Source organism: Oncorhynchus mykiss, chromosome 7 (assembly GCF_057628025.1).
Source record: "Oncorhynchus mykiss isolate SJ-2025 chromosome 7, ASM5762802v1, whole genome shotgun sequence".
Lineage (NCBI taxonomy): Eukaryota > Metazoa > Chordata > Actinopteri > Salmoniformes > Salmonidae > Oncorhynchus > Oncorhynchus mykiss.
Window position 1 is genome coordinate 78377699 of NC_143028.1, and position 12380 is coordinate 78390078.

Sequence of the window (12380 nt, forward strand, 5' to 3'; positions counted from 1 at the left end):
GACTAGGATGTTGATATGTGTCATTTAGATTGCAAAATAGTTGGGAAGCGATATTTGATGTACCGATGGCATGCTTCCATGGGACAGGGTGTATGAGTTGATTCAAGACTTGTGCTTTTCAGCTAATGCATATTTTGTGAGAATACAGAACCAATTGACCATTTATTTTAGTATTGCCCTCAAGTAGCTTCAGGAATGGTTGAAAATGCAAAACATTGATCTAAAATGGACACTAAACATCCTTGGAGATCTGGAGACCAGGTCAATTACTAATATACTTGTTTCTCATCTCAATATGTGTCTATTCAATAGAAATTGTATGTTAATCACAGCATAGTTTAAATATATATGCTGCGTAGAAATCCAAAGTGTGTGGCCAGCAGAGACAGGTGGGATGGGCTAAGGGAAGCTGAGGTTTGGGATGTGGAATTGGAGATAAGGGGGAGTGGAGTTGCTGGGCAAAGGATAGAATGACAGATGTAAAATTAATTCCAACAGAAACTTTTGATTGACACCGAGGGTCTTTGTTGATACAGTTGAGGCTGATGCCATGCAGGTGTTTAACAAATGCACATGATTCCAAACATTGTTGGCCTGGATGTTTTTCTTGTTCATTGGTGGTGCATGGGGCAGGGATTGGAATTCAATGTATTTCTCAGGGTGGAATCTGATGCTTGAGGGGCAGCTCTTGGAGGTCTGTATTGGTCAGGTCCCCATTTGACAGTGGGAGATCTGTCGACGTGCCGTTGACCCTTTGTCTCTGGCTAAGAGGCTGTTAGATGACTAATGTGATTGGGCAGCTTCCCTGCAAGTATGTTTATTACCAGATGAAAGAGTCAAACTGAATCTACACAGCAAGGGAACATTTGGTTTATGAGCCAACCACTTAACGATCAAGGTTTGTAGGGTCTACACATTGTATTAAAATGTTTACCCATCCAGGCCTGCTTTGTGACCAGATTAGCTGTTGATGCATAACAATTAGTACCAGTTAGAGAGAAAAGGACACATGTTCAGTAATATTGGTGTGACATTTATTAATGTACAAGAGGCAACTAGTATCGTCTTCCTGCCGCTTCGTTTAATTCAGACCAACAACCACAGTTCAGAAATGGTTTATGAAATGCTTCAGCACAAAGTACACAGGTTTACAGAGGTCATTGAAGTTGATTTAGAGGAAAACAGCACGACCTGATGAAGATTTCCCAGAAGCATTGCACATCTTCAGGTTCCCCAGGAAGATATCCTGCAAGACAAAATCGTCAGCAGGGTAGCCTAGTGGTTAGAGAGTTGGACTAGTAACCGAAAGGTTGCAAGTACAAATCACGAGCTGACAATGTACAAATATTTTGTTCTGCCCCTGAACAGGCAGTCAACCCACTGTTCCTAGGCAGTCATTGAAAATAAGAATTTGTTCTTAACTGCCTTGCTAAATAAAGGTAAAATAAAATACAAATTCTAGTTCCCAGTCATGTGCACATATACAAAACTCACATTCAGTCACAGGTGTAAGCCACATCCAAGTACTTATAGGTTCCGACACAGGGGTCACCGAACACAGAGTTGGATACCTTGACGATACACTGGCGCTTTCCATCACACCTGTGTGTCAACAGGTAGAGGTTAACACCACAGCCAATGACTTCCTACAGCTAAATGCACACTGAAGGTTTCAGTACCTTTCTGCCATTTTGCTGGTGGTGGATTGGCTGAGGCAGTTGGTGTTTTTGAGTTGTTGATGTGGGCGCCCAATGGAACACACATCGTGTTGACGACGACCATAGTTGGCAAGCCGAATACGGATCTCACCTCGATCTGAGGAAGAGAAAGGACAAACCTGGGTGTTGGTGTGGGCTAGTAACTAATATACACGTCACCACATGATTAAACTGTACAGTAGCGTTTACCAGCTTACCACATAGTAGTTGAGAATCAGAGCCTTCACATATGATGCTGCTTACTGCAAAGACACAGGAGTTACACCACTGGTCAGACAAGACATACATTAGCCTGGTGAAGGTGATGGGCACTAACAGGGAATGTTGATTTCAGGTGCATTTTTTAAAAGTCATTATAAACTCGTTAGCATGAACTAAACAACAAGTTAGGCACGTCATCTGCCACCGTTACCTTTTAGTTTCACTTCCTTATGAGCAGTTCTCAAAATGCTAACATGTTAAGCAAACTGGCTGGCTAGACCTGAACTGGTGAAAAAATAAAGTTGACCTGCTACACCTAATCTGTCAGATTGGCTATAAACCCTACAAAACTGTGGGAGTTGCACTAGCTAGTTACCGTTCACTGAAATATGGTAAACCAGATTAAGTGCACAAGCATCAAATAAACTTGAGACACTTCCCTTCCATGTTCTTGCTGGCTAATTGAGCTAGATATGTAAATATAACAAGGAACAGCAGCAGCATATGAGACAAGTCAAAAAAGTAACTGCATAAAGGTTCAATGCAGATAGTCAGGTAGTCATTCAGCAGTTATGGCTTGGGGAAGTAGAAGCCGTTCAGGGTCCTGTTGGTTCCAGACTTGGTGCATCCGTACCATTTGTTATGGGGTAGCAGAGACCAGTATAACTTGGGTGGCGCGAGTCAATGACAATGTAGGGCCTGCCGACACACGTGGTGTCGAAATCCTGATGCAGGGAGCGCGGCCTCTGATGTACTGGGCCGTACGCGATACCCTCTGTAGCACCTTGTGGTCAGATGCCATACCTAGTGGTGATGCAGCCAGTCAAAAAGCGCTCAATGGTGTAGAATTCATGATCGGAGGGCTGATACCAATCCTTTTAGCCTCCTGGCAGGGAAGGGCTCGGCCCTCCGTTTCCTGTAGTCCACTACCAGTTCCTTTGGCATCTTGGCACCACACTGCCAGGTCTCTGACCTCCCTATAGGCTACTCAAACTAAACAAGCTGCATATCCACAGCTTGCTAGGGTTAGTTAGCAGGTGAGGGTGGTTTACACTTGGAGAAACAAAAGCAAACAAGTTGGTACCATAGGGGAACCAACCCATTAAATTCCTTTTCTAGCAATCAGCTGAGCTTACTTTTTTACAAGATTAAAAGTGGGTAGGATTATTAAACAGTATCCCAACATGCCACAGTCATAGCGACAATAAATCGAATCCAAATATCGGTGCCCACCACTAAATATTATTAGCACACATTCAGAGACTGACTTGTTTCATGCTGTTGGACACAGGAGTATTTGGTGTCCAGGTACTTATAAGTCCCGACACAGGGGTCTCCAAAAACGAAATTGGATGCAGGGACAATACACTCGCTCTTCCCACCGCATCTGTGTGTTTCAAAGACAGGTTGAGGTCATGAGTTCATACAGGTAAACACAACAAGTTCCAGCCATCTTGCTGGTGGTTGTTTACACTACAGCCAAGGAGTTACAGGTTCTAGTACCTTTCTGCCATCTTGCTGGTGGAGGATTGGCTGAGGCAGTTGGTGTCGGTGAGTTGGTGATCAGGGCGCCCAATAGAACACACATCGTGTTGACGACGACCGTAGTTCGCACGCTTGATATGGATCTTACCTCCATCTGAGGGAGATGGAGAACAGTGAGGCACGAAGGAGAGCCAAGTATGGGTCTCTATGATGTGGGCTAGTGACGCTAATCTACAGTATAAACGATCATAGGTGGTCGGTGAGTATACTGTTCAGCTTACCACATTGCAGTAAAGCATCAGAGCCTTCACACGTGATGCTGATTGCTGCCAGGACAAATAAACAGGAATTACACACCACTCACATTAACTTGGTTACGTAGTATCATTATTACATACAGTACCTCCATCTGTTAGTGTGCAGCAAGCTGTAGCCAGCACTGAAACAACATCACACAGCTAGTTCAGCAACATTCAACATCATATGCACTTGGACCATGAAGCTAAAACTCAGCATTGGTCTCCATACTTGTGTATTTCAGTTATACTAAGTGTATTATAGTCAAGTTCAGCATTTGGTCTCATATTCCATGCTTTGAATACCTTTTTGCCCAAAAGGAACTGAATGTCCCTCAAATCATACTACATGTACTTCTTTTTACTCACAAATACAAACATTGTAATATATATTTAAATTCTAATCTGCATCAGATACAGATTTTGTATACTCACATGTGACCACCGTCAGTCTCAAAATGCACATGATGCCAGGTACAGGAGTGGTACTGACAGAGAAAATGCAACTGATGATAACAAGATCCAATACACCCGGTATTTATGTTATGTGACATGTCTTAATTTACCCAGGTGTATCTATTTGTCTCCAGGTGCACCTCATTCAAATTAGGGGCCAGCGTTTGCCGGTCAAAACCTGGCTATTGAGTCAGTCTCATGGAGTTAGATAGAGGACTCTATATGGATGGAATCCATGTAGGCATGAACATTGCCACTGAGGGCTTCCAGCAAAGTAGCCATCTAGGTGGAGCTGCATCATTAAGGAAGAATTACACGGCCACGTTCAGTCGCAAAACCTTTGAGCATTGCAGATATACATTTCATGAATAGAGACAACGTATTTCCTTAATAATCTCCATGTCGGGGAGACATATTTGTTCAATATAGCATATTTTTATCTGAACCTTCCATAAGGTTGCATCCTGGCTAACGCTCCCCATTATTCAATCCGAGTAATCAGGAGGGATCAGCCAATTAATTATACTCTTGAGCAAACACTGCATAACTGTAGGTGGCATTAAATTGCCAACTTTGGCTTCATACAGTACCTTTTCAAACAACACACTCTGTGATGGTGTGCAGCCTTCAAATTTGTTTACCAACTCATAGAAATTATAGAAGACAATGGACTACTTTAATAACATGTAATTACATTTGTTATTTGATTTGAATGGAGCTGCCCTTGCGCTCACGTACTCCATAATGGGACACATATAAAGATGATATACTGTGACTATCATTCTCTATGGTCCGATCCCTACGATGTGTTGTTCTGGTGGCTGAGTGTGTGTCCGTCCTCTTCCTCTCAACCGTCCATTCTCAGGGCTGCTGGACAGGTGCCTTGCCCGTCAACGTTGCAGCCCTTTGGGTGTTGCACTTGTCAGGCTTCACCGCCATGGACCAGAAAGGCTGGTCCTAGTCATTTTGTGCATTTATATGTTCCCAGTTGCCACTCCTGTGAAGGGAGACCGCTGCGCTTGAAGGCAGTTTGGTGACCACAGAACCCAGTACAGGTACTCTATTGTAAACATTATTAAAGTGAACCGTGTTGAATGACTATGTACATATGGCAGCAGTCTCTATGGTACAGGGTAGAGTACCAAGTGGTATCAACCCTGTACCCTGCTTTTATTAGTGACTAAGTTTGGGCAGGGTGCTTGGAGGAGGTCGGCTAGAGGAGACGATTTTAACGTTCGATGGACTGGAGTAAGAAACTTCTATCTCTTGGTCACAGCTTTGATGCTCCTGTACTATCACCTCCTTCTGGATGGTAGCAGGGTGAACAGGCCATGGCTCGAGTGGCTGAGGTCCTTGATGATCTTCTTGGCCTATCTGTGACACCGAGCGCTGTAGGTGTCCTGGAGGGCAGGCAGTGTGCTCCCGGTGATGCGTTGGGCTGACCGCACCACCATTTGGGGAGCCCTTTGGTTGCAATTGCCGTACTAGGCGTTGACACAGCCCTACAGCAACCTCTCAATGGTGCACCTGTAGAAGTTCATGAGGTTCTTACAGGACAAGCCAACTTTCTTCAGCCTCCTGATGTTGAGTAGGCGCTGTTGCGCCTTCATCACATTGTCTCTGTGAATGCATAATTTCAGGTTGATTGTGATGTGCACGCCGAGTAACTTGAAGCTTTTCGTCCTCTCCAGTGCGACCCTGTAGAATTTGATGGGGACTAGCTCTCTCTGCTGTCTACTGTAATCCACAATCATCTCCATTGTTTTGTTGACATTGAGGGAGAGGTTATTTTCCTGGCACCATTCCGTCAGGGTCCTCACATCCTCCCTGTATGCCGTCTTGTCGTTGTTGGATATCAGGCCTACCACTGTTGTCAGCAAACTTGATGATTGAGTTGCCACTCAGTCATGGGTGAACAGGGAGTACAAGAGGAGGTTGAGCACACACCCTTTTTGTTCCACAGTCTTGAGGATCAGCAGGTGTTGTTGCCTACCTTCACACCCGAGGTCAGTATGTCTGCCCAGCTGCAAAGGGCGGGGTTGAGACCAATTGTCCAAGCTTGGTGATGTGGTATGATTCTGCTATTTTCTTTACATTTGATCCGGAACCCCTAACAGAAGCTAGCCAGCTAACTAGCTACTAGCTAGTAGTCAGCTTGCCACTGCTAGTGGTCATCAGCTACCTTTAGCCAAGGACATCTCTCGCCAGTCTGCACAGCCCGACTCAAACCAGAGCTAATCGGGCTTCTTTTTCTCCATATCTCTGGATTCTTACCTCAAGCTCAGAACCTTTTCAACTATGTCATCGTAGCTAGCTAGCTGCTATCCGATTGGCTTCTCCTGGCTAACGTCTCTGTCCCGAAGCAACCACCAATTAGCCTGGAGCTAGCCTATGCTAGGCCCATCTCCCAGCTAGCTGAAGAGGTCAATCAGCCACTCCTTAAGCTACAATACCTATTTTGCCAATTGGCCTGGACCCCTTTAATTGCCGATATGGAGCCCTGCCGATCCATCACGACTGGACAACTGACGTATTCCGCCCGAGGGGGTTTCAACTGGCTCCCCCGTCGCGACGTCCCCTGAATGCCCATCTGCTAGCCTGCAATCCGCGGCTCGCTAGCTGTCCAGAGCACACCGGACTGTCAGCTGAAGAAGTCCATCAGACAAGTTTTGGGGGGCTACTGTACATATTTTGAAAATTGGCCTGGACCCTTTTACTGCACAGAGTCCTGCTGATCCATGTCTCAATTGTCTCAAGGCTTAAAAATCCTTGTTTAACCAATCACCTACCCTTCATGTACACTGATTGAAGTGGATTTTACAAGGGACATCAATAAGGGATCAAAGCTTCCACCTGGATTCACCTGGTCAGTCTATGTAATGTTTTGTATACTCAGTGTATATATATATACTGTATATATATTTATTTTTCATTCATATTTTTGTTTACCCTGACATTGCTCATTCTGATATTTCTTAATTGCTTTATTAACATTTTTGGGGATTTGTGTTAATTGTTTTGTAATGTTAGGTATTACTGCACTTTAACTAAAGCTTGTAACATGCACATTTTGCTGCACCTGCAATAACATGTGCAAAATATCTGTAGTCAGTAGTCTGATGGATTGTAGAAAGAAACGGTCTCTAAGCCAGTTGGAATCAGATTGCATGCACCAATATAGGTCTGCCCGACGATAAGGGAGAGAAGAATTTGTGGTTGATTTGTGTGGGGTCCTTGATAATGCTGCATGCCTTCCTCAGGCAGATGTCCTGGATGGGTGAGGGCACGGTCCCAGTGATGTACTTCACAACCCGCTGGAGTGCCTTGCAGTTGTGGACGGAGGAATTGCCATTCCAGGCCATGATGCATCCCCTCAGGACGGTGGTGCAGTAGTAGTATTTAGAGAGGAGGCAGCATGCCAAATTTCGTCAGCCACCTTAGGAAGTAGAGACGCTGTTGTCATGTTGGTCCATGACGAGTCCGCAGTGATGTGGATCAGGGTATGTTCCATCCTCTGCTTCCAGAAGTCAACAATCAAATCCTTTGAAGCACCTGGTCATTCAGAGCAGCAAGAGTTCTCCTTGATGACTTGGTATTGTCTACCTCGGAGCGAACATAGAATAAGTTAAGCTCGTCTGAGAGGGAGGTTTTGGTGGGCATCGCACAGCAGGATTGCCTTTTTCAGTCTGTGATAGTCTGAAGTTCTTGCCACGCGACGCAAGTTTGAGTTGTCGGACATCAATTAAAGTTTCAGTCTTGTCTTTTTGTATCCTAATTTATTTTTGGAGCTCGTACCTGCTAGGCATTGCACACCACCAGGTCATCATGTTCGTTCTGCTGACATCGAATGCTACAGTATGGAATATCTCCGTTCATCCAGGGTTTTTGGTTTAGACCTGTAGGGATTTTTATTGTGGGCACATCATCATCAACACATTTCCTAATAAGGACTGTGACTGATGATGTAGGTTCTTCAATGTTGATGAATGAGTCCTGGGTGGACTGTCTTTTTTTACCCCCTTTTTCTCCAATTCAATGGCCCAGACAAGAGACGTATATGTGGCAGGGTCCACAGGCAATTACGTACTACAAATGTATTCATAAAATGTCTGGATGTTTACAATTTCAGTGATTCTCTTAGAAATGGGTAAAAGTACTGTATAGCAACCCCAGGTGTATAATAGTAAATAGCAGCTACTTCTCAGAGAGTTTTGAATTGTCAAGAAGAGTTAAACGGGGGGGTCCGCTGTCACCATATCTATTCATTATGGCTCTCGAAATGCTAGCTATTAATTCATTTCAAATAACAACATTAGAGGATTATAAATCCAAGGCTTAAAAACAAAGGTGTCCATGTATGCCGATGACTCAAGTTTTATATTTAATCTGCTAGCTAGATCCCTGCAATGTCTCATTGAAGATCTAGCTAACTTTTCTGGACTCTCTGGACTAAAACCTAATTATGATGTGTACAATATTACGTATTGGATCTTTAAAAAAATACAACTTTTACATTACTATGCAGTTCATATTTAAAAAATGGGCTGACGGTGAAGCAGAAATGCTTGGTATTCATTAAAAAAAATATTAAATGAGTCCTACACAATGAATTTCATTAGAAAACAGACAAGATCCTGCAACCATGTAGAGGTAATACTTGTCTATTCACGGAACATTTTCCCTGATTAACTCCTTAGTCATATCTCAGTTTACTCACTTACTTATGGCGCTGCCTACTCCTGATGATTTGTTTTTCAAATCGTATGAGCAAAACATACTTAGCTTTATCTGGGATTCTAAACCAGACAAGATACAGTGTGAATATCTATATTTATACATTTGTATATTTTTATTTAAATAGGTAAGTTGTCTGAGAACCCATACTCATTTACAGCAACAACCTGGGGAATAGTTACAGGGTAGAAGAGGGGGGATGAGTGAGCCAATTATAAAACAGGGATGATTAAGTGGCCATGATGGTATGAAGGACAGATTGGGAATTTAGCCAGGACATTGTGGTTAACACCCCTACTCTTGCGATCAGTGCCATGGGATATTTAGTGACCACAGAGAGTCAGGACACCCATTTAACGTCACATCCAAAAGATGGCCTTTGGTCATTAGGATATGTTTTAGACAAGAGGAAAGGGTGCCTCCTAATGACCCTCCAACACCACTTCCAGAAGCATCTGTTCTCCCACCCAGGGACTTACCAGGACCAACTCTGCTTAGCTAAGCTTCAGAAGCAAACCAACAGTGGGATTTTTTATTTTACCTTTATTTAACTAGGCAAGTCAGTTAAGAACAAATTCTTATTTTCAATGACGGCCTAGGAACAGTGGGTTAACTGCCTGTTCAGGGGCAGAACGACAGATTGTCAGCTCAGGGATTTGAACTTGCAACCTTTCAGTTACTAGTCCAACACTCTAACCACTAGGCTACCCTGGCTATATAAGGAATATGATTTGAGTGTTGTGAGATTATTAAATATAAAAGCACTAAACATCTCTTGAATCTTCACTTATTCAAAAGTTGTATTTGAACCCTAAATGGTTCTCAAGTAAACTACTAAGAAAAGCTAATCCACTGTTTAAATAGCCTTTTGCCTGTGTACAGATTTCATTGTCTCATTTTTGATTGACTGCAAATGATACCTTTTTCAAAGTCTCTCTCTTTCTCAAACAAGAATTGTAGAGCTGGCTACAATTTCAAATTCATCCCCCTGAAAAGATAGAACAAATATTATGGCTGAATATAAATGTGCTGGGTGATGAAAGACCTGTATTTATGGGAAACCAGTTTGAAAAGGCTATTTTGTTTTTAAATTATATTGTAAATTGGAACGGTTGAGTTGTCTTTCATGGAGTTATCAGAATTATCTGGAAAGGTCTGCTCAGTCCAAGATTATAACCAATTGACTACAGCATTACCCCAAAAATGGAGGCTTGTGGCAGCAGAAGGAGGTAGGGAAGTGGTCTGTCTGCCAAATATAAATGATCAGAACTTGGAGGAATAAAAATATCATAAATAGGAATGTATACCAGTTTCATTTGAGGACCAGGATGTTGATATCAGTGTCATTTAGATTGCAAAATAGTTGGGAAGATCTATTTGATTTAACCGATTCCATGGTACAGGGTGTATTCAAGACTTGTGCTTTTCAGCTAATGCAGATTTGTGAGAATACAGAATCAATTGACCATTTCTTTTAGTATTACCCTCAAGTAGCTTCTCAGGAATGGTTGAAAATGCAAAACATTGATCTAAAATTGACCCTATATATAGTACTATTGGAGATCTGTTTCTCAACTCAATCTGTAGTCTATTCAATAGAAATTGTATGTTAATCACAGCATAGTTGAAATATATATGCTGCGTAGAAATCCAAAGTGTGTGGCCAGCAGAGACAGGTGGGATGGGCTAAGGGAAGCTGAGGTTTGGGATGTGGAATTGGAGATAAGGGGGAGTGGAGTTGCTGGGCAAAGGATAGAATGACAGATGTAAAATAAACTCAAAATTAAACAAATACATTTGAATGACACTGAGGGGCTTTGTTGATATAGTTGAGGCTAATGCCATGCAGGTGTTTGTACAAATGCATACACATTAAAATGCTCATAGATGGACATAATTCCATACATCGTTGGCCTTGCTGTTACATTGGCCTGGATGTTTCTTGTTCATTGGTGGTGCATGGGGCAGGGAATTGGAATTAAATGTATTTCTCCTCAGGGTGGAATCTGATGTATGAGGGGCAGCTCTTAGAGGGCTGTATCGGTCAGGTCCCCATTTGATATTGTGGGAGATCTGTCGATGTGCCCTTGACCCTTTGTGTCTCTGGATAAGAGGCTGTTAGTAAGTAAGTTTATTACGAGATGAAATCATCTCTGGCTGAATTCACACGTCACGGTAACATTCAGTTCAGGAAGGCAACTCCTATGACTAACTGGGAATGGGACGCAAGCGTAGGATTGATCACCCTGTCACTGGCCGCCTTTGGGGAGGGTGTATAGTGTGAAACGCCGAAACACCCTAGGAACCAAAGGTACACTACTGACGATGCACTCCCCACATTTCACCAGGCTCACTGTTCATGAACTCTTGGAAGTGCTTGCACAAAGGATAGTAATATCCCATCCTGTGTTCTTGGAATCTGAATATCTGGACTTGTCCAGTGACTGCTGAGAAAGATCAGCTGACAACAGGGGAAAGTCCTTGTGGCGGCACGGAGAGACGGCTGACAGGAGGGAATAGACCCCACTGGGACAGTCATGGGGTAGCTTCCCATGCATGTTGGAAACACCCGCTTTAGCTACAGAAAGTCAACATACGAGAATACCCCTAGAGTCTGCGGGGGCGGAAGATGACTCATCGGCTGACAACATGGTAACGACTGGACCGGAAACAACTACAAGTAATGAGAGCACAGCACAAGAGAACACTACAGCAACTGTCACAAGTTCCGCTGCAACAGCGGGCCACAAACAGATGCAGGTATGTGTCTGTAGTTGGAGGAAAGTTACATCACACCATGGGTTGAGGATCCACCAGGGGAAGAAGGGGTGTTGGGTAAAGAGAGACAGAGGCCTCGCATTGATTACTTTCTTCGAAAGCGATCAAATCAGTCGAATGATGCACAGCAACTGGACGCAAGCCATAGTTTGCAGTGCATCAGTACCACTGTCATGGAGGACATAAACTCAAGCACCGAAGTAACAACTGAGGTGGAACAAACAACAGGAGTGGAACTCACCGAGCCTCCCAGACCTGCAGTCGAGAGGAGACTACCAGGGCACAGACCGTATGTGAAGTGGCCTGGCGCCAGTAACAAGAAGTTGTGGGAAACAATGAATACTGACTTTATCTTGACCCTCGAAACTTCGAGGCACAGTGGAGAAGAAGTTGGAGAGGATGGGGGACATCTATGAGTACGGGGCAGAAAGCTTTGGAGTGCAAGAGGCAAAAGGCAGGAGAAAGGTTCCAACCCCACCAGTTTCCAGGCGGCAACAAGAAATCAAGCGCCTCGTTCAAGAAAGGAGACAGCTTAAGAAACAGTGGAAGAAGGCCTCGGAAGTGGAAAAGGAGGGCATAGAGGCACTTCAGGCTGACATCAAAACCCGGTTGGCATCCCTTCGTAGAGCAGAGAACCTACAGAAACGCAGAAGGAAGAAAGAACAAACTAGAACTCGATTCTATAAAGATCCCTCCAAGTTCCTTAAAAGTC

At 43.7% G+C, this 12380-nt stretch overlaps 1 protein-coding gene across 1 annotated transcript; it reads right to left on the reverse strand.

The window, feature by feature from the left end:
* Positions 1-1012: 1012 nt before the first annotated feature.
* On the reverse strand, positions 1013-4219 carry LOC149982686 (L-rhamnose-binding lectin CSL3-like). The gene is made up of 9 exons (XM_090242340.1): positions 4136-4219; positions 3808-3843; positions 3686-3730; positions 3423-3558; positions 3188-3306; positions 1916-1960; positions 1680-1815; positions 1495-1602; positions 1013-1246 (listed from the first exon to the last, which is right to left on the reverse strand). The coding sequence occupies exons 1-8, from the start codon at positions 4164-4166 to the stop codon at positions 1497-1499; spliced, it is 654 nt and encodes a 217-aa protein (XP_090098466.1). The 5' UTR covers positions 4167-4219; the 3' UTR covers positions 1013-1246; positions 1495-1496.
* Positions 4220-12380: the final 8161 nt, after the last annotated feature.